The sequence below is a fragment of the Mauremys mutica genome, chromosome 4, assembly GCF_020497125.1.
Source record: "Mauremys mutica isolate MM-2020 ecotype Southern chromosome 4, ASM2049712v1, whole genome shotgun sequence".
Taxonomy (NCBI): domain Eukaryota; kingdom Metazoa; phylum Chordata; order Testudines; family Geoemydidae; genus Mauremys; species Mauremys mutica.
In genome coordinates, this window is record NC_059075.1 from 157,611,298 (window position 1) to 157,632,688 (window position 21,391).

Genomic DNA, 21,391 nt, shown 5'->3' on the forward strand with positions numbered 1-21,391 from the left:
TTCTGGCTCCCAGCCCCCCTGCTCTAACCCAGCAGCCCCCACTCCCCTCTCAGAGCCAGGGAGAGAACCCAGGCATCCGGTTTCCCAGCCCCCCGTGACAGGAAGAGGGAAGGAAATTAAGAAAAAACCGAGATTTGGAAACACAGATGAAATGGTCCCGTGTGTGTGTGTGTGGAGGGGGGGAAGAGGGGCTGGGAAGGGGGTCGGTGTGTTCCTGTGCGGATTTGGGGGTGTCAGCATGGACAGGGGAGCAGACATGGGCGCTGGGCTGGCCCCTCCAGAACACCGGTGGGGAGTCTCTCTCCATGGCCAGAGGAGAGCGCTCGGGCGGCCCTTCCCCGTAGCCCGGCAGCGCTCGCGGGGAGCAGGCTCCAGGGCGAGCCGGCTCAGGAGTACGAGTAGTGCGAGCCGTTGAGGATGTGCGAGGTGACGCTCGCCGAGCGGCTGATGCCCGGCTCGGCCTGGCCGCCGGAGGCCGTGCGCCGCAGCGGCTGGGGGCTGTTCCGCAGCATCACCACGTTGGCCCGGCCCCCTGGGGCGGAGGCGGGCGAGGAGGCGGCGGAGGGGGGGTGGAGCCAGGCGGAGGGGGGCGGGGCCAGCAGGGGGGGCTGGCGCCAGGCGTGGGGGGCGCCGGCGGTGTTCTGCACGCCGTGGCTCCAGTGGGAGCCGCTGCGGGGCACGGGGCGGGAGGGCCAGGGCTGGGGGGGCGCGGCGTAGCCCTGGTTGAAGGCCTCGGCGGGGATGCCCGTCAGCGCCATGTTACTGAAGCCGAGCCGCATGCTCTCCGAGTCGAAGGCCTCGATCTCCCGGGCCTGCCGCTCCAGCAGGCTGCGGATCCGCTCCGAGCGCTCGTTCTGCAGCGCCAGCATCTCCTCCTCGATCTGCAGAGACAGGGCGTGGCAGTGCCGGCCCCTCCCCGGCCCCGCCCGGACGCCTGGGTCCCGCCGGCCCCTCCCCAGATGCCAGGGTCCCGCCGGCCCCTCCCCAGATGCCTGGGTGTACCATGGCCCATCCCACAGCCTGTCTGCCCCCCCAGAAACCTAGAAATCCATTCCCTCCTGTGACAAAGTAGGGAATACCCTGAGGGAGCCGTTCCGGACGCCTGGGTCCCACTGCCCAGCCCGGTCTCTGGGGATGCTGCAGGGCCCTGAAGGAGCTGTCCCGGACGCCTGGGTCCCACTGCCCAGCCCTGTCTCTGGGGATGCTCCAGGGCCCTGAGTGAGCTGTCCCGGACGCCTGGGTCCCACTGCCCAGCCCGGTCTCTGGGGATGCTGCAGGGCCCTGAAGGAGCTGTCCCGGACGCCTGGGTCCCACTGCCCAGCCCAGTCTCTGGGGATGCTGCAGGGCCCTGAGGGAGCCGTCCCGGACGCCTGGGTCCCACTGCCCAGCCCGGTCTCTGGGGATGCTGCAGGGCCCTGAGGGAGCTGTCCCGGACGCCTGGGTCCCAGTCCCGTACCCTCTGCTCCAGCAGGGCCCGGCGGATGGACACGCGCTGCTCCAGCTCCTTGATCTCCCGCTCGTGCTGCGCCTCCGTGTGGATCTTGATCTTGCTCTGGTAGGCGTTGAGCAGTTCCAGCTCCTGCTGCAGCTGCATCCGCAGCACCTGGTACTCGGCCTCCTGCGTCTCGTCCAGCCGCAGCTAGGGGGCGACACGGAGTTGGCCAGGAGCCCTTGGCGGGGGCTGGGCACCCAGGGGCCCCCCTGAGGCGGGGGGGCTGGGTATATGGGAGCCCCTTGCGCTGACTCGCAGCGTCCCAGCACCCTCACAGTTTGGGACAGGAAGTGAAAGGGACGTCCAGATCCCCGGATGTGCTGGGAGTGGGTGGGTACGAGGGGCAAGCATGAAAACTGCAGAGCAGATCTTTGGCCAGGACACTTGGGTTCATGCTTCCTCTGTGGGAACAGGCTTATTCGTAACCCTCTAGGGGGCACCAGCTGGCCGGGGGGCAGGCACCGGGCAGGGCTGGGAAGCAGGGTCTTCGGGGAGGTGGCAGGAGGCAGGCCAGGAAGCAAGACCAGGAGACGGGGAACCGGGGAGCAGGCCCCAGGCTGGGGGACAGGGGTCCGGAAAACAGGCCGGGAAGCAGGCCCGGGGTGGGCGGGGGGCCGGGAAGCAGGCCCCCAATCAGGCCCGGGGCGGGGGGCCGGGAAGCAGCCCCCAATCAGGCCAGGGCGGGGGGCTGGGAAGCAGGCCCGGGGTGGGCGGGGGGCCAGGAAGCAGCCCCCAATCAGGCCCGGGGCGGGGGGCCGGGAAGCAGCCCCGGGGCGGGCGGAGGGGCCAGGAAGCAGCCCCGGGGCGGGCGGGGGGCCGGGAAGCAGCCCCGGGGCGGGCGGGGGGCCGGGAAGCAGCCCCCAATCGGGCCGCCCGGCGACCTACGGCCTGCGTGGAGAGCATCTCGTTGATGCTGTGGTCGTACTGCTCCGCCAGGGTGGCCAGCTTGCGCGTCTGCTCGTCCTTGAGGCGCTTCAGGATGCCCTTGTGCTCGCTCTTGGCCGTGGTCTCCAGCAGGTGGTTGCGCAGGGCTTTGTACTGCCGCGTCTGGATCTTACACGTGTCCTGGAACTGCTTCTTGATCTGCAGCTCCTTGGACTGGGGGCGGGGCCGCGGGGCGGGGGGCCGGAGCGGGGCAGGGCGGGGCGGGGCGGGGGGAGAGAGACAGGAGCAAACGTTAGCGAGACAGACACCGGGGCCGGCCTGGAGCGGGCGTGGCCGCGCCGCGCTCCCCCCGACAGGCCCCCGGGGGGCAGCTCTGAACCCTCCCATGAGCCATTGCTCCTCCCGCTTCCCTGGACAGGGTGGGGTGGTGCCCTCCGTCTTGCCTTGCCCACAGGGGCCGAGACCCACATGTGCTGCTGCGGTCAGGGCTGGGGGGGCCTTTGCCTATGGCTGACGCCTGCCCTGCCTGTGACCCCATGACCTGCCCCATCATGCAGCACATGACCTTTGACCTGTCTGACCCCCCCCGACCTGCCCCCATCATCCCATGGCCGGGGCATGTGACCTTTGCCCTGCCTGTGACCCCCCCCATCATCCCATGGCCGGGGCATGTGACCTTTGCCCTGCCTGTGACCCCCCATCATCCCATGGCCAGGGCATGTGACCTTTGCCCTGCCTGTGACCCCCCCATCATCCCATGGCCGGGGCATGTGACCTTTGCCCTGCCTGTGACCCCCCCATCATCCCATGGCTGGGGCATGTGACCTTTGCCCTGCCTGTGACCCCCCCCATCATCCCATGGCTGGGGCATGTGACCTTTGCCCTGCCTGTGACCCCCCCATCATCCCATGGCCGGGGCATGTGACCTTTGCCCTGCCTGTGACCCCCCATCATCCCATGGCCAGGGCATGTGACCTTTGCCCTGCCTGTGACCCCATCATCCCATGGCCGGGGCATGTGACCTTTGCCCTGCCTGTGACCCCCCATCATCCCATGGCCGGGGCATGTGACCTTTGCCCTGCTGGTGCCCCCCCACAATCTGCCCCCATGATCCCAGGGCCAGGGCATGTGACCTTTGCCCTGCCAGTGACCCCCCCCATTTGCCCCATGGCGGGGGCATGTGACCTTTGCCCTGCCTAGGAGCTGTGTGAGGGGGCTGCCCTGTGCCCAGGTTACCTCGGGGGCCTAGTAGGGGGGAGGGGGAGAGGTGCGTTTCGGCTCCCAGTAACGACCAGATGCTCGCCAGGTCCGGGCGCCCTGCCAGGGGCCGTCTTTCATTGAAGGCGGAAAGGAGCCAAAATAAGCACGTGTCAAACCAAATACAGAGGAAGCCAAAATGTAAAAAAATGAATGTATGGAGCACACACAGGCGGGGGGTGGGGCAAACAGTCACCAAAAACGGGAGCCATCGGAACTAGCCCCCTCGAACAGCTGGGGGAGGCGCCAGCCACGGACACTGTGGGCCAACCCCAGGTAAAAAGCAACACCCTCAGTCCCAGATCAGCTCAAAACATCCTGCTCAAACCTGGACAGGAATCAGCCGAAAATGAAGAGAGCCGCCTTGCACCCATTGTTTGCCCATAAACCGATAAAAATCAACTCAAAATCATTAGATGTCACCCACCTGGGGCCCAGAACTGGGAGAAATCCACCCCAAATTGGTGAAATCCAGTTCTTCCAGGGTTTGCTCAAGCTTAGTAACATATTGCTCCAATTTCGGGCCAATTCTGGTCCTATTTTTACGTGAACCAGAAACTGGGCTACCAAAGCAGCCAATCAAGTCAAACCCATCGATTTTGCAGCAAAACGGGCAAATCAAAATAAACAACATGGAGCAAAACTGGGGGAAATTAAATACAAAAATGACAATTTGTAAAAGGCTGGAGAGCGCCAGGGAAAATACAGCAACGAAACCAACCAGTAAAATACCAAATACAAAAAGGGGGGAAGAAAAGATGAATCGATTTTCAGACTGAAGGGGACTCCTGTGAGCATCTTGTCTGAGCTCCGTCAAGCCGCCCTGAATTAATTCCTAGTTGAACTCAAAAACAAATACAACAGACTTTTCTGGAACAGGGCTCTGGGATGGCTGAAATTTGCTTTCCTCGGACACACAGGAGGTCAGACTAGATGATCTAAAAGAAATGACCCCCCCTGGTTTTCAGCTTGAGGGATAATCGTAGCTGCACTAAAAATAGGAGAAAATAACCCCCCCCAAATATTAAAGGGATGGATCAAAACTTGGACAAATGAGACTTAAAAATACATGCTGGTGAAATGCAACTTTCCCCAAAATGGAACAAAAAAGATCAGATTCAGCAAAAACAGGGTAAATAGAATAAAAATCAGAGATTTCTGCCCAAAACGGGGAAAACAAAGAAAATTCCTGAATGTACTGAATGGGGTTGGGGGATTTCTAAATTCACTACGGACAGGAGGGAAAATAAATTCTAACAAGGACAAAAAAACGATTTGCCTCGGAAAGAGGAGTAAATATATCAGACTAAATATACTAAAGAAAGAGAAATAAAAAATTATCCCAAATTTCATAAAGTGGAGCAAATATAAAATATTCATAATTGGCCCTCAAACAGGAAGAAAACTCATTCCAAATTCACTCCTACCAATGCGATAAAATAAAGGCTCCAACAAAAATACCGATGAAATTTTCTAAAACTGCAGCAAATGAAATCAGTGTTACCCCAGAGTTGCCAAAACCCCCAGGGGGGGGAAAGGATTTGAAGGAAAGTAAAGGTTTCACCTTCCCCCAACCAATGGATAAGAAATTAATTTAACACAAAAGAAGATTTCGACTCTCCCATTTTTGGGAAATCTGTGATTATTTTTATTTTATTTCTCCTGTTTTCAGTCAAATAAAAAAAGAAATATCACAGATTTACCCCAAAACAAACAAAAAATAATATGTTTGATCACTTACACAAACAAATGCACACACACAAAACGTAAAGGCACCTGCAATAAATACGTTCCCGTCTCCCGCGAGGGGAGTGGGGGTTACAGAGCTGGGAAATGAAATCAAAGCCGTCACCGGGGAAAGAATCACCTGGGGCCGCCCCTCGGAGCTGGGAGCAGAAACGCACCTTCCCCCGGCGCCTGCGGCCGGACGGGAGCCCCCTCTAGTTCTGGGGGGGCGGATAGTGTGGTGGGGCCTGGGCCTAGCTGAGAATGGAGCCCCTCCCCCAGGGGGCTGGATAGCGTTTGCGGGGGGCTCAGACAAATACAAACCACTGGTCCCAATAGCAGCACCCCCCCCAGTCTCCCCTTCAATCACCCAACTGCTGCCCTTGCCTCCAGGGCCTCCCCACTGCACCCCCTGGCTCCTGGGGGGCAGGGTCGGTGATTCTTTCCTCCAGAGCAGACACTGCAGCTGTACCCAGCGCTGCCCCCTACACAGAGCAACCAGAGTGGGGTTCAGTCCCCTTGGCAAACCACAGGGCCATGGGGCCACCTGCCTTCGGGGCCACCTGCCTTCGGGGTCACGTTCCCCCCCTCTGGGCCATGGGGCCACCTGCCTTCGGGGCCACCTGCCTTCGGGGTCACGTTCCCCCCCTCTGGGCCATGGGGCCACCTGCCTTCGTGGCCACATCTCCCCCCCCCGGGCCATGGGGGCCACCTGCCTTCGGGGTCACGTTTCCCCCCCCCTTTGGGCCATGGGGGCCACCTGCCTTCGGGGTCATGTTTCCCCCCCCCTTTGGGCCATGGGGGCCACCTGCCTTCGGGGTCACGTTTACCCCCCTCTGGGCCATGGGGGCCACCTGCCTTCAGGGTCACATCTCCCCCCCTCTGGGCCATGGGGCCACCTGCCTTCGGGGCCACATCTCCCCCCCTTTGGGCCATGGGGCCACCTGCCTTCGGGGCCATATCTCCCCCCCTTTGGGCCATGGGGGCCACCTGCCTTCGGGGTCACGTTCCCCCCCTCTGGGCCATGGGGGCCACCTGCCTTCGGGGCCACGTTCCCCCCCTCTGGGCCATGGGGGCCACCTGCCTTCGGGGCCATATCTCCCCCCCTTTGGGCCATGGGGGCCACCTGCCTTCGGGGTCACATCTCCCCCCCTCTGGGCCATGGGGGCCACCTGCCTTCGGGGTCACATCTCCCCCCCTCTGGGCCACGGGGGCCACCTGCCTTCGGGGTCACATCTCCCCCCATCTGGGCCACGGGGGCCACCTGCCTTCGGGGTCACGTTTCCCCCCCCTTTGGGCCATGGGGGGCCACCTGCCTTCGGGGTCACGTTTACCCCCCTCTGGGCCATGGGGCCACCTGCCTTCGGGTCCACATTTCCCCCCCTTTGGGCCATGGGGCCACCTGCCTTCGGGGCCACATTTCCCCCCCTTTGGGCCATGGGGCCACCTGCCTTCGGGGCCACATTTCCCCCCCTTTGGGCCATGGGGCCACCTGCCTTCGGGGCCACATCTCCCCCCCTCTGGGCCATGGAGCCACCTGACTTCGGGGCCACATCTCCCCCCCTCTGGGCCATGGGGGCCACATCTCCCCCCCTCTGGGCCATGGGGGCCACCTGCCTTCGGGGCCACATCTCCCCCCCTCTGGGCCATGGGGCCACCTGCCTTCGGGGTCATGTTCCCCCCCTCTGGGCCATGGGGCCACCTGCCTTCGGGGCCACATCTCCCGCCCTCTGGGCCATGGGGCCACCTGCCTTCGGGGTCACATCTCCCCCCCTCTGGGCCATGGAGCCACCTGCCTTCGGGGCCACATCTCCCCTCCTCTGGGCCATGGGGGCCACCTGCCTTCGGGGTCACGTTCCCCCCCCTCTGGGCCATGGGGGCCACCTGCCTTGGGGGCCGCGTCCCCCCCGCGCTGTCAGGGGAGGCCCGGAGAAGCCCAGGAGCATGGGGCACCTGCTGTGGGTTTTGTGCTCCGGTCGGGGGGCTGGGGAAGGAGACCCGGCCTGTCCCACCCCCGCAGTCAGATGGATCCCAGCACGCAGAGGAAGGACGAGGAGACCCTCCCTCACAGCCCCCCGGACCAGAGAAAGGGGCGGGGCCTGTTCACACCCAGCCAATCACTGGGCAGCACGGGGGCGTGGCTGGTTCCCAGGCCCAGTCACCTCCAGGGCCGCCGGGCCGGGCGGGGGTCCCCTGGGGGGCTGCGCCGGGCCCCCCCGGAGGCAGCCCGGCCCCCCCGGCCCCCGCGGCCCTGCCCCCTGCCCGCCAGCCGGGGGATGCGGCTGGGCCGCTCCTCCCGCAGCACCCGCAGGCCCGTGAGGTGGTGCAGGGCGGCCGGGGGCAGGCGGGCGCTCAGCTCCCGCGCCAGCCGCAGCAGGCGGCGGTTGAGGGCGCGGCCGGGCCGGGCCAGCAGGGCCAGGGCGCGGCGGGGCCAGGCGGGCGGGGCGGGCGGGGGGCCGGGCACGGGCAGCCGGCTGCGGAAGCCGCCCTTGTGGGTCTTGGGGAAGAGGCGGAAGAGGCCGCGCTCGCTCAGCAGCCCCAGGCCCTGCAGGGCGCGGAAGGCCGGGCGCGGCAGCCCCAGCAGCAGGCGCAGCCAGAGGCGGCGGGCGCGGCGGGGCAGCCCCCGCCGGGCGCCCCGGGCCAGCGCCAGCAGCAGGTAGAGCGGCAGGAAGAGCCAGGGCGAGGCCAGCAGGTGGGAGGCCAGCAGGATGACGGGCACGTAGAGCCGGCCCCGGCGGGCGCTCAGGCCCAGCACGCCCAGCGCCCCCGCCCCCTTGGCCAGGGCCAGGAAGGAGGCGCCCGAGAGCAGGAAGAGCGAGTGGAGCAGGGCGTAGGAGACGCCCAGCCCCACCAGCGCCCCCTCCAGGGCCAGCAGCAGCGCCTGGGCCCCGCCGCCCGAGCCCTGGGCCCACAGCGCCGCCAGCAGCAGCAGCAGCACCGGCCCACTGGGGTAGGCGGCCAGCAGCAGCGCCAGCCCCGCGCACACGGCGTGGGGCAGCAGGGGGGCCAGGGGGGCCGGCGCCGGCCTGGCCGCCTCCTCCCAGCCACGCCGCGGCTCCACATAGGGGTCCTCGGGGGCAGGGCAGCCGTCGCCTGGGCCCCGCAGCCCCTCCCCCTCCTCCGGGATTAGGGGCAAGCCGCCGCGGAGACGGCAGGGGGCGGATGGCTCTAGCACCCCCAGGGCAGCATCTAGGGACGCCTCCTGCCCATCCGGCTCCAGAGCTTCCACATCTAGAACATCAGCCTCCTGGCCATCCGGCTTTAGAACCCCCAAGGCCATGAGGCCTGGCTCTAAAAGCCCCAGGCTCTCCCGCTCTAGAACCTCAGCCTCTTCGCCGTCAGGCTCCAGAGCCTCCAGGCTCTTGTGCTCTGGAACCACAGCATAATCGCCATCTGGCTCTAGAACCCCCAGGGTCTTCTGCTCTAGAACCATGGCCTCCACGCCGTCTGGCTCCAGAACCCCCAGGCTCTTGTGCTCTAGAACTCCTGCCTCCTCTCCGTCTGGCTCTAAATCCCAGCTATCCTGCCCGTCCGGCTGTGGGCCCCCCAGGGCCGGTTCTAGAGCCCAAGCCTCCTGTCCGTCTGGCTCTAGAAGCCCGGCCTCCTGTCCATCCGGCTGCGGGCCCCCCAGGCTGCGCGGGCGGGGCCCCTGGGTGACACCTACTTTGAGGCTCTTGGGCTGCTGGCGGACCTCCATGGCGTGTTTCTGGCGCAGCTCCTGCTCGCGGCGCTTGTTGTACTCCAGCTGGTTGCTGAGCTCGGTCTGGTGCTGCAGGCGGGTGAGCTCGGTGCGGGTGCGCTGCACCGTGTGCAGGTGCCGGAACTCCAGCTCCTGCGTCGACTCGTGCTGCCGCAGCAGCATGGCGCACTCCAGGTCCTTCTGCGTCTGCTTCTTGTTCAGGTCCTGCGGGCGGGGCGGGGGCGGGGTCACGCCCGGCCCAACAGCCCCTCCGCCTACCCCCGCACCCTGGAGCAGGGGTCCCCAAGGCGGCGCCCGCGGGTGCCATGGCGAGCGACGGCATCGCTGCCCAAATGCTGCTGAAATTCGCTGGCATTTCGGCGGATGCTCGACCTCCGCCACGGTCCTTCGTCTTGGGGACCACTGCACTAGAGCCCCTCCCCCCCGCGCCCCTCGCCTCCCCCCTCCCGCTGAGCAGAGCCCCTCCCGCCCCGCCCCACGCCCCTCCCGCTGAGCAGAGCCCCTCCCGCCCCGCCCCACGCCCCTCCCGCTGAGCAGAGCCCCTCCCCGCCCCCTCCCGCTGAGCAGAGCCCCTCCCACCCCGCCCCACGCCCCTCCCGCTGAGCAGAGCCCCTCCCCGCCCCCTCCCGCTGAGCAGAGCCCCTCCCACCCCGCCCCACGCCCCTCCCGCTGAGCAGAGCCCCTCCCCGCCCCCCTCCCGCTGAGCAGAGCCCCTCCCGCCCCGCCCCATGCCCCTCCGCTGAGCAGAGCCCCTCCCCGCCCCCCTCCCGCTGAGCAGAGCCCCACCCACCCTGCCCCAGGCCCCTCCCACTGAGCAGTGCCCCTCGCTCCCCTCGCGTCCCCCCTCCCGCTGAGCTGAGCCCCACCCTCCCCGCCCCTTGCCCCTCCCGCTGAGCACAGCCCCTCCCGCCCCCTCCCTCTGAGCAGAGCCCCTCCCACCCCGCCCCACGCCCGTCCCGCTGAGCAGAGACCCACCCACCCTGCCCCATGCCCCTCCCACTGAGCAGAGCCCCTCCCACCCCTCGCCTCCCCCCTCCCGCTGAGCAGAGCCCCACCCACCCCACCCCTCCCGCTGAGCAGAGCCCCTCCCTGCCCCCCTCCCGCTGAGCAGAGCCCCACCCACCCTGCCCCATGGGCCCCTCCCCCAATCAGTGCCCAGCCCTGCCCTGCTCACAGGCTCCTCCCCCTAGCCCCCCCATCTCCCTCATAGGCCCCTCTCCCGACAGAGTGCCCAGCCGCACCCTCCCAGGCTCCTCCCCCTGACCTCCCCACCTCACGCAGCAGGTCCTGGTCCAGGTTGTGGCGGGCCAGCAGCATCTTGCGCTTGTACTGGCGGCACTGCAGCTCCAGGTACTGGCGCTGCCGCCGCAGCAGGTTGGCCTCCTCCTCGGCCTGGTAGTGCTGCATGTTCTCCTTCTGCCGCAGCAGCCACTCCTGCTTCTCCCGCTTCGGGGTGCTCTGGTTCTCCTGCAGCTCCTGCACGGGCGGGGAGCAGGGGCTAGTGGTTGGGGGGGCAGGGAGCCCGGACACCTGGGTTCTGTTCCCAGCCAACCCGCCCCCCCTGCCGGGGCCCCTCTCGCGTCACCTCCTTGAGCTGTTCCTTGCGCAGCTTGTACTGGCGTTTCTGGCACTCCAGCAGGTTGCTCAGCTCCTTCTTCTGCTGGCCCAGGATGTGCTGCTGGAACTTCTTCTCCTCGGCCAGCGCCGCCTTGGCCTGCGGGGCAGCGAGCGGGGGTGAGCGGCTCCCCGCCAGCCCCGCCCCGCCCCGCTGTGCCCGGCCCCCCGCCCGCCCCTGCCCGGCCGGCCCACCTCCTTCTCGAAGATGGCCTGGTGCTTCTTGGCCAGCTTCTCGGCCTCGGCGCTGAAGCTGCTGCGATGGGCCTCCAGCTCCTTGTCGAGCCGCAGCTGGTGCTCGTCCAGCTCCGCCTTCAGCTTGTTCTCCAGCGCCATGAGCTGCTTCTGGTGCTGGCGCCGCATGCGCTTGTAGCCGCTCATCTGCTCCCGCAGCGCCGAGTCCTGCTCGTGCTCCTGGATCTGCCGGGTCACCTGGGCGGGGGCGGAGCTCTGAGCGCGGCTGGCCAGCTCCCAGGGGGCCCCCGGCCCCGCCCACCCACTCACCCAGCCACCCCTGGCCCCGCCCCTGACCCCGCCCACCCACTCACCCAGCCCTGCCCGAACCCTGACCCCGCCCACCCACTCACCCGGCCCCGCCGAACCCTGACCCCGCCCACCCACTCACCCGCCCCTGCCTAACCCTGACCCCGCCCACCCACTCACCCAGCCACCCCTGGCCCCGCCCCTGACCCCGCCCACCCACTCACCCAGCCCTGCCCGAACCCTGACCCCGCCCACCCACTCACCAGGCCCCGCCGAACCCTGACCCCGCCCACCCACTCACCCGCCCCCGCCGAACCCTGACCCCGCCCACCCACTCACCCAGCCACCCCTGGCCCCGCCCACCCACTCACCCAGCCCTGCCCGAACCCTGTCCCCGCCCACCCACTCACCCAGCCCCGCCGAACCCTGACCCCGCCCACCCACTCACCCAGCCACCCCTGGCCCCGCCCCTGACCCCGCCCACCCACTCACCCAGCCCCGCCCGAACCCTGACCCCGCCCACCCACTCACCCGGCCCCGCCGAACCCTGACCCCGCCTAACCACTCTCCCATCCACCCCTGACCCTGCCATGCCCAAACCCTGACCCCGCCCACCCACCCACCCATCCACCCCTGACCCCGCCCTGCCCGAACCCTGACCCCGGCCACCCACCCATCCATCCACCCCTGACCCCGCCCAAACCCTGACCCCGCCCACCCACTCACCCAGCCCTGTCCAAACCCTGACCCCACCCTGCCAGAACCCTGACCCCGCCCACCCACTCACCCAGCCACCCCTGGCCTCGCTCAGCCCAACTCTGACCTTGCCCACCCAGCCATCCCTGATCCCGCCCACCCACTCACCCAGCCACACCTGACCCCGCCCAAACCCTGACCCCGCCCACCCACCAATCCATCCACCCCTGACCCCGCCCAAACCCTGACCCCGCCCACCCACTCACCCAGCCCTGTCCAAACCCTGACCCCACCCTGCCTGAACCCTGACCCCGCCCACCCACTCACCCAGCCACCCCTGGCCTCGCTCAGCCCAACTCTGACCTCGCCCACCCAGCCATCCCTGATCCCGCCCACCCACTCACCCAGCCACACCTGACCCCGCCCAAACCCTGACCCCACCCACCCACTCACCCAGCCACCCCGGGCCCCGCCCAGCCCAAACTCTGGCCCCACCCCACCCACTCACCCACCCAGCCTGAACTCTAACTCCACCCACCCGTCCACCCCTGGCCCCGCCCTGCCCGAACCCTGACCCCGCCCACCCACTGACCTGTCCACTCCTGGCCCCGCCCTGCCCGAACCCTGACCTCACCCACCCACTGACCCAACCCTGCCCCTGTCCAGTGACCTGTCCCACCAACCTCACCCAGTCAGCCCCTGCCCCTGCCCATAAACCCCAGCCCATCTCCTGGCCCCACCCAGCCTCACCCCCTGGCTCCATCCCCAACTCTGAGCCCACCCTGACCTCTGCCCCCAGCCAGCCCACTAGCCCCACCTGCTAACCTCACCCTACCTTTGTGGGGGCCCCCAGCTCCTCCCATCTGGGGAGCGTGCCCACCCCACCCCCCGCCCTTACCAGTGAGGCCGTGCGGATGGTGGCGAAATGGTCCCGGTTGCGGCAGTATGCACGGCGCCGGGCAGCCGATGAACTCTGGGGCTCCATCTCCGGCTGGTACGGGTCGTCGTACAGGTTATCGTGGCCCTGGGGGTGATGGCGAGAGAAGGGATGAGACCCAGGAGTCCCCGCTCTAACCACCAGACCCACAAAGTGCAAATGTTCTTAATTTCTCTGAATACTGTGTGCGCCTCAGTTTCCCCTGTGTATCACTCAAGTGTCCAGGTGGGGCGGATGAGGGCTGGGCCTCGGGGACGCACCACTCCTCCCCCCCCGCGCCAGGCCTGGGACCCCGGGTCGGCCCCCTCCCCCCCCCTCCCCGGGCCTGGGACCCCGGGCCGCCCCCCTCCCCCCCCCCCCGCCCCGGGCCTGGGACCCCGGGCCGCCCCCTCCCCCCCCTCCCCGGGCCTGGGACCCCGGGCCGCCCCCCTCCCCCCCCCTCCCCGGGCCTGGGACCCCGGGATGCCCCCCTCCCCCCCCCGCCCCGGGCCTGGGACCCCGGGATGCCCCCCTCCCCCCCACCCCGGACCCCCCCTGCAGCAGGCTCCCCGCACGGCACCGGCAGGCGGTGGATGACGGAGCTGTTGGAGGTGACCGTGTGCTCCCCCTCCTGCATCATGGCGATCTCGGCTCCCTCGTCCTCGTCGGAGGCGTCCGCCAGGCTGTTAACGCTGCTGCTCTGGCTGCTGGCGCTGATGGACATGCTGGGCACCGAGTGGCTGCTCTCCATGCTGTTAACGGTGCCCGTCCGGTGCATGAACTGCTCCGCCTCCTGGGGAGCGACCAGACACACTGCAGCCTCCTCGGGGGGGCACAGGGACCCTCCCCCGGCACTGGGACGCGGCCCCTCTGGGGCAGGGGGGGCACACGGGGACCCCTCCCCCGGCACTGGGACGCGGCCCCTCTGGGGCGGGGGGGCACACGGGGACCCCTCCCCCGGCACTGGGACACGGCCCCTCTGGGGCGGGGGGGCACACGGGGACCCCTCCCCCGGCACTGGGACACGGCCCCTCTGGGGCAGGGGGGGCACACGGGGACCCCTCCCCCGGCACTGGGACACGGCCCCTCTGGGGCAGGGGGGGCACACGGGGACCCCTCCCCCGGCACTGGGACACGGCCCCTGTGGGGCAGGGGGGGCACACGGGGACCCCTCCCCCGGCACTGGGACACGGCCCCTCTGGGGCGGGGGGGGCACACGGGGACGCCTCCCCCGGCACTGGGACACGGCCCCTCTGGGGCGGGGGGGGGGGCTGGGCACACGGGGACCCCTCCCCCGGCACTGGGACACGGCCCCTCTGGGCGGGGGGGGGGGGTTGGGCACACAGGGACCCCTCCCCTGGCACTGGGGCGCGGCCCCTCCGGGGTGGTTATTTGGGGACCCCCGGGCCGGCCCCGTGGGCCCTCAGGCAGGGCGGGGCACAGGGGGCCCCCTGGGGTGGGGGCCTCGCTCTCACCTCCTCCTCGTCGGGCGCCTCGGCGTTGGGGCCGTTCTGCGCTTCCTGGAAGAGGATTTTCTTCATCTTGCGATACTGCAGGTTGTCCAGCTCCCGCACGGCGTCCTTGGTGCGCTGGATCAGGTCCATGATCACCGTCTGGGGCCGCTCCCGCAGGAGGAACCGGTGCTGCTGGGGCACGGGGACGGGGTCAGTGACGCCCGCTGCCCCGGGGACCCGGAGAACCCGCCCCCCCCCGCCCCGCCCGGCCGGGGGTTACCTTGAGCAGCACGTCCGAGGTGGGCCGGTCTTGGGGGATTTTCTGCAGGCAGGAGTCCACAAAGTTCCGGAAATACTCGGACCTGGGGGGGCAGAAGCAGATAAACAGAAGGGGGGGCAGGGCCATCCCTTGACGCCAGAGAGCCAGCTGGGCCAAGCTGGCTAATGCCAGGGGAGGGCAATTCACCACCGGGGAGCGAGCCCAGGAGTCCTGGCTCCCAGCCCCCACTGTAACCACTAGACCCCACTCCCCTCCCAGAGCCGAGAGAGAACCCAGGAGTCCTGGTGGTGGGGTGTGACCCAGGCCCCCGCCCAGGGCTGGTCTCTACTGGAGGGCGTGGGGCGAGGTGCCCGGCACAGGCTGCCCCCCGCGGAGGGGCGAGGGGGGGCTGGGAGGCTGGCTCGGGGGGCTCACCAGTGGCTGGACTGCAGCACGGGGGACTCGTTCTGCGCGATGTGGTACAACGCGCTCATCGCGTTCATGTTGAAGAGGGGAGGCTTGCGCTCCGCTGGGGGGAGAGACAGGCGTCAGCAGCCGGCCCCCGCCGCCCCGCCCCCCCCCCGCCGCCCGCCCCCCCCCACCTACCCAGCTCGATGCAGGTGATGCCAAGCGACCAGACGTCCACCTTCCCGTCGTACTGCCCCTCGTCCATGGCCAGGATCACCTCAGGGGCCATCCTGGGGCAGACAGAGAGACGGGGTGAGCCCCCGGGGGGAGCCCCCGCCCCCCCACCCCCCCGCCCGGCCCCCCGCCCGGCCCCTCACCAGTACGGCGTGCCCACGAAGGAGTTGGCGGGGGCGATGATTGATGCCGAGCCGAAGTCCCCGAGTTTCACCTGCCCTGGCTCCGTCAGCAGGATGTTCCCAGCCTTCACGTCCCTGCAGGGCCGGGGTGAGAGACAGCTCAGAGCTCGGCCCCCAGCCCCCCACCCAGGGCCAGCCCCATGGACCCCCTGGACAGCCAGCCCTGGGGGGGGGAGGAAGCAGGGACAGGGCGGATGGGGGGTACCTGTGGATCATGTTGTGACAGTGGAGGTACGCCAGGCCCTGCAGCGCCCCGTGGGTGATGGCTGCGATCTCCACCTCCTGCAGTGGCTTCTTGTGCACTGGGGGCAGAGGGAGGGGTCAGAGCAGCCCCCCAGCCCCCCCCGCACCCCCCCAGGCCCTGCGCCCCGGGCACTCACCCTCCAGCAGGTCGGAGGCGGAGCCCAGGCAGTACTCCATCACCAGCTGTGGGGGCACAAGAGGAGTGAGCGTGGGGGGGCCGCTAGACCCCACCCCCCTCGCGCCCCCGCACGCCCCACCCCACTCACCCAGGCCGTGTGCTCCCGCAGGTAGCAGCCCTTGTACTCGATGGTGTTGGGGTGTCGCAGCTTCTGCAGGAACTTCACCTCCTTGATGATGTCCTGCCATTTCTGCGAGAGCCGCACGCGCTCAGCCTGGACACCGGGGTTCTAGCCCAGCTCAGGGGAGGTCGGGGGGGGGCGGTAGCCTGGACGCCGGGGTTCTAGCCCAGCTCAGGGGAGGTCGGGGGGGGGGAGCCTGGACACAGGGGGTTAGCCCAGCTCAGGGGAGGTCGGGGGGGGGGGGAGCCTGGACACTGGGGTTCTAGCCCAGCTCAGGGGAGGTCGGGGGGGGGCCGGCAGCCTGGACACAGGGGTTCTAGCCCAGCTCAGGGGGAGGTCGGGGGGGGGGCCAGGCCGCCTGGACACCGGGGTTCTAGCCCAGCTCAGGGGAGGTCGGGGGGGGGGGCCGGCAGCCTGGACACCGGGGTTCTAGCCCAGCTCAGGGGAGGTCGGGGTGGGGGGGGGCAGGCAGCCTGAACACCGGGGTTCTAGCCCAGCTCAGGGGGGGTCGGGGGGAGGGGGGGCTGGCAGCCTGGACACCGGGGTTCTACCCCAGCTCAGGGGAGGTCGGGGGGGGGGGGGCGGTAGCCTGGACACCGGGGTTCAAGCCCAGCACAGGGGAGGTCGGGGGGGGGGGGGCCGGGAGCCTGGACACAGGGGTTCAAGCCCAGCTCAGGGGAGGTCGGGCGGGGGGGGGGGGGCGGTAGCCTGGACACCGGGGTTCTAGCCCAGCTCAGGGGAGGTCGGGGGGGGGCCCGGCAGCCTGGACACCGGGGTTCTAGCCCAGCTCAGGGGAGGTCGGGGGGGGGGGGCCGGCAGCCTGGACACTGGGGTTCTAGCCCAGCTCAGGGGAGGTCGGGGGGGGGGGCCGGCAGCCTGGACACCGGGGTTCTAGCCCAGCTCAGGGGAGGTCGGGGGGGGGGGGCCGGCAGCCTGGACACTGGGGTTCTAGCCCAGCTCAGGGGGAGGTCGGGGGGGGGGGGCCGGCAGCCTGGACACCGGGGTTCTAGCCCAGCTCAGGGGAGGTCGGGGGGGGGGGGCTGGGAGCCCGGAGGCCTAGATTCTATTCCACCTAGGGCAGGAGGTCAGTGGGGGGGAAGGGCTGGGAGCCAGGACTCCTGGGTTCTATCCCCCACAGGAGCTGGGCGCTCACCTCATTGGACTGCTTCCCGCTGTACGACATCTTCTTGATGGCCACCACCTCGTTGTTGCGCATGTCGCGGGCCTGCCGGGCAGAGGGGGGTCAGAGCAGGCTGGCCAGGGGAGAGACCCTCCCAGCCAGCCCGGGGTGAGGGGAGGGACCCCATGGAGAACCAGGGGGGGGGGAGCAGGGGCCCAGAAAAGAGGAAGGGGCATTTCCAGGAGCGGTGAGGGGGCAGGGCCAGGGAAGGGGGCGTGGCCGGGCGCAGTGAGGGAGACGTTGCCAGGCAACAGAGCATTGGCAAGGGGGCATTGCCAGGAGCAATGAGGGGGCGGGGTCAGGGAAGGGGGCGTTGCCGGGAGCAGTGAGGGGGCGGGGTCAGGGAAGGGGCGTTGCCGGGAGCGGTGAGGGGGCGGTGCCAGGGAAGGGGGCGTTGCCAGGAGCGCTGAGGGGGCAGGGCCAGGGAAGGGGGCGGGGCCAGGAGCGGTACGGGGGCGGGGTCAGGGAAGGGGCGGGCCCAGTAGTGGCGAGGGGGCGGGGTCAGGGAAGGGGCGGGCCAGGAGCGGTGAGGGGGCGGAGCCAGGGAAGGGGCGGAGCCAGGAGCGGTGCGGGGGCGGGGTCAGGGAAGGGGGCGTTGCCAGGAGCAGCGAGGGGGCGGGACAGGGAAGGGGGCGGGGCCAGGAGCGGTGCGGGGGCGGGGTCAGGGAAGGGGCGGGGCCAGGGGCAGCGAAGGGGCGTTGCCAGGAGCGGCGAGGGGGCGGGATCAGGGAAGGGGCGGAGCCAGGAGCGGTGAGGGGGCAGGTTCAGGGAAGGGGCGGAGCCAGGAGCGGTGCGGGGGCGGGGTCAGGGAAGGGGCGGGGCCAGGGACAGCGAAGGGGCGGGACAGGGAAGGGGGAGTTGCCAGGAGCGGCGAGGGGGCGGGACCGGGCAGGGGGCGTTGCCAGGAGCAGCGAGGGGGCGGGGCCAGGAGCAGTGCAGGGAACAGGGTCAGGGAAGGGGTCAGGGCCAGGAGGAGCGAGGGGGCGGGGTCAGGGAAGGGGGCGTTGCCAGGAGCGGTGAGGGGGGGGGGCCAGGGAAGGGGGAGTTGCCAGGAGCGGCGAGGGGGCGGGACAGGGAAGGGGGAGTTGCCAGGAGCAGCGAGGGGGCGGGGCCAGGAGCAGTGCAGGGAACAGGGTCAGGGAAGGGGTCAGGGACAGGAGGAGCGAGGGGGTGGGGCCAGGGAAGGGGGAGTTGCCAGGAGCGGCGAGGGGGCGGGGCCAGGGAAGGGGGCGTTGCCAGGAGCGGCGAGGGGGCGGGACAGGGAAGGGGGCGTTGCCAGGAGCGGCGAGGGGGCGGGGTCAGGGAAGGGGCGGGGCCAGGAGCAGCGAGGGGGGCCCCAGGGTCAGGGCCCAGAACCACTCACGAAGTAGACGGCCCCGAAGCTGCCATGGCCGATCTCTCGCAGATCCACAAACAGCTTCTCGGGGTCGTCCTTGAAGAAGAGCTCGGCCACCTCGGGGTCCTTGAGGCTGCCGGCCCGGGCATTGGACGGCATGGCCGTGGCGGGGGGGCTGCCCTGCTGCCCCGCTCCCCTCCTGCGAGCGACACGGCACACGTCACCCCGCACAGCCCCAGGCAGCCTGGCCCCGAGCCCCACTCCGCTCCCAGAGCCGGGAGAGAACCCAGGAGTCCTGCAGCTGTCCCCACTCTAACCACCAGCCCCCACTCCGCTCCCAGAGCCGGGAGAGAACCCAGGAGTCCTGCAGCTGTCCCCACTCTAACCACCAGCCCCCACTCCCCTCCCAGAGCCGGGAGAGAACCCAGGAGTCCTGCAGCTGTCCCCACTCTAACCACCAGCCCCCACTCCGCTCCCAGAGCCGGGAGAGAACCCAGGAGTCCTGCAGCTGTCCCCACTCTAACCACCAGCCCCCACTCCGCTCCCAGAGCCAGGAGAGAACCCAGGAGTCCTGGCTCCCAGCCACACCCCCCCCAACAACCCAACCACACTCCAGACAGACACAGCAGCTGGGCTGTCGCGCTGTGGGGAGGGGGAGGGGGGCCGAGTTCCCGATCCCGCTGTGACGGGCCAGGGACTGAGGGGATGGGAACAGAACTGATGGGGGGCTCATGTCTGGGGTCACACCAAGGGCTAGGCCGGCTCAGGGAATCTGGGGCCTGGCCCCGGTGGGGGGTGCGGGCTCTGATCCGGCCCCAGGGAGGGGACTGGCTGGCTCAGGGGGGCAGGGAATGGGGCGGGGGCCTGGCCCCGGTGGGGGGTGCGGGCTCTGATCCGGCCCCAGGGCAGGGACTGGCTGGCTCAGGGGGGCAGGGAATGGGGCAGGGGCCTGGCCCCGGTGGGGGGTGCGGGCTCTGATCCGGCCCCAGGGAGGGGACTGGCTGGCTCAGGGGGGCAGGGAATGGGGCGGGGGCCTGGCCCCGGTGGGGGGGGACTGGCTGGCTCGGGGAGGGGGTGCAATAGGGCGGGGGCTGGCCCCTGTGGGGCCAGGCTGAGCCTGCTCCTCCCTGTGGCAGTGGCTGAAAGGGGAAATCCTGCCATTGTTCCCTGCTTCCCCCCAGCGCTCAGCGCCGGGACGGGGCCCACACACGCTCCAGTGCCCCCCATCAGCATGGCCCCTCCCACCCCCTCGGGAGCCTGGACACCTGGGTTCTCCCCACGGCTCAGGGTGGGCAGCAGAGTCTGGTGATGGGAGGGGGAAGCTGGGAGCCAGGACTCCTGGGTTCTGTCCCTGTCTCCAGAACAGAATCACAGTTAAGCCAATGAAGCTCCGTTTCCCAACTTCCCATTTCCCGCCTCCCCCCCCCCAGTCAGCCCCAGCCCCTTCCTCGAGGGGGGTCCTGGACCCACTCAGAGCCCAGGCCAACCCCCGCCCCATAGCCCCGTGCTGGGCCAGCCCATCCCCCCCAGCCCAACCCTGCCCCCCGCCCCATAGCCCCGTGCTGGGCCAGCCCATCCCCCCAGCCCAACCCTGCCCCCCGCCCCATAGCCCCGTGCTGGGCCAGCCCATCCCCCCCAGCCCAACCCTGCCCCCCGCCCCATAGCCCCGTGCTGGGCCAGCCCATCCCCCCCAGCCCAACCCTGCCCCCCGCCCCATAGCCCCGTGCTGGGCCAGCCCATCCCCCCCAGCCCAACCCTGCCCCCCGCCCCATAGCCCCGTGCTGGGCCAGCCCATCCCCCCAGCCCAACCCTGCCCCCCGCCCCATAGCCCCGTGCTGGGCCAGCCCATCCCCCCAGCCCAACCCTGCCCCCCGCCCCATAGCCCCGTGCTGGGCCAGCCCATCCCCCCAGCCCAACCCTGCCCCCCGCCCCATAGCCCCGTGCTGGGCCAGCCCATCCCTCCAGCCCAACCCTGCCACCCGCCCCATAGCCCCGTGCTGGGCCAGCCCATCCCCCCAGCCCAACCCTGCCCCCGGCCCAACGCCCCGTGCTGGGCCAGCCCCTCCCCCCAGCCCCCCCCTGCCCCCCGCCCCATAGCCGCCAGCCCATCCCCCCAGCCCAACCCTGCCCCCCGGCCCATAGCCCCGTGCTGGGCCAGCCCAACCCCCCAGCCCAACCCTGCCCCCCGCCCCATAGCCCCGTGCTGGGCCAGCCCATCCCCCCAGCCCAACCCTGCCCCCCGCCCCATAGCCCCCTGCTGGGCCAGCTCATCCCCCCAGCCCAACCCTGCCCCCCGCCCCCGAGCCCCGTGCTGGGCCAGCCCATCCCCCCAGCCCAACCCTGCCCCCCGCCCCATAGCCCCGTGCTGGGCCAGCCCATCCCCCCAGCCCAACCCTGCCCCCCGCCCCATAGCCGCCAGCCCATCCCCGCCCCCGGCCCATAGCCCTGTGCTGGGCCAGCCCATCCCCCCAGCCTAACCCTGCCCCCCCCCCCCACATCCCCACTGCCCTGTGCTGGACCAGCCCATCCCCACTGCCCCATGCTGGACCAGCCCATCCCCCCCATCCCCCCCATCCCCTCTGCCCTGTGCTGAGCCAGCCCATCCCCCCCAGCCCAACCCTGCCCCCCGCCCACATCCCCACTGCCCTACGCTGGACCAACCCATCCCCCCCAGCCCAACCCTGCCCCCCGCATCCCCACTGCCCCGTGCTGGACCAGCCCATCCCTGTCAGTGGCATCCTCCTGTGTCCTCAAAAAAATAGCAGCCTGCAGCTCCCACCCTCGCACCTCAACCTCCAACCTGGCCCTTTCTCCGCATGACCCCCAACCCAAGCCCCCTGCTCCCCATGACCTACCTGCCTCAGTCTTTCTCCCCACCCTACCCAGCTGTCCCCCAGCCCTTCCCCATGGCCTCGCTGCCCCCAGCCCCACTCCCCCATGTCCTCCAAGATGTGGGGATGGGTGTCTCACCAGCAGTTGGCGGCGCTTTCTCCCTTGTGGCTCCAGCTCCAGAGTATTGGGGTGGGGG

At 69.6% G+C, this 21,391-nt stretch overlaps 1 protein-coding gene across 10 annotated transcripts; it reads right to left on the bottom strand.

The window, feature by feature from the left end:
• On the bottom strand, positions 1-21,385 carry TAOK2 (TAO kinase 2). 10 transcript variants are annotated; one of them, XM_045013278.1, is made up of 20 exons: positions 21,334-21,385; positions 18,391-18,562; positions 17,001-17,072; positions 15,815-15,916; positions 15,686-15,731; positions 15,511-15,607; positions 15,267-15,380; positions 15,088-15,179; positions 14,917-15,010; positions 14,503-14,584; positions 14,244-14,411; positions 13,349-13,561; positions 12,751-12,876; positions 10,869-11,105; positions 10,645-10,773; positions 10,332-10,535; positions 9,024-9,263; positions 2,378-2,590; positions 1,457-1,639; positions 1-881 (listed from the first exon to the last, which is right to left on the bottom strand). In XM_045013278.1, exons 2-20 carry the CDS (start codon positions 18,520-18,522, stop codon positions 387-389), a joined length of 3,039 nt encoding a protein of 1,012 aa, XP_044869213.1. In that variant the 5' UTR covers positions 18,523-18,562; positions 21,334-21,385; the 3' UTR covers positions 1-386. The 10 variants fall into 10 exon arrangements, 4 of the variants coding, with proteins under 4 accessions (XP_044869213.1, XP_044869212.1, XP_044869210.1 ...); XM_045013277.1 differs by having other exon boundaries at positions 14,244-14,414; XR_006578804.1 differs by lacking the exons at positions 1-881; positions 1,457-1,639; positions 2,378-2,590 and adding exons at positions 3,777-5,922; positions 6,943-7,017 and having other exon boundaries at positions 7,152-9,263; positions 14,244-14,414.
• Between the last annotated feature and the right edge of the window lie 6 nt (positions 21,386-21,391).

Excerpts from the sequence above, each read along its gene's own strand:
- TAOK2 (XM_045013275.1), bottom strand. The coding sequence starts at position 18,522 with ATGCCGTCCAATGCCCGGGCCGGCAGCCTCAAGGACCCCGAGGTGGCC. Across the intron at positions 15,917-17,000 it reads GCGGGAAGCAGTCCAATGAG|AAATGGCAGGACATCATCAA; the intron begins GTGAGCGCCCAG and ends CGGCTCTCGCAG. Across the intron at positions 13,562-14,243 it reads AGGCGCCCGACGAGGAGGAG|GAGGCGGAGCAGTTCATGCA; the intron begins GTGAGAGCGAGG and ends GTCGCTCCCCAG.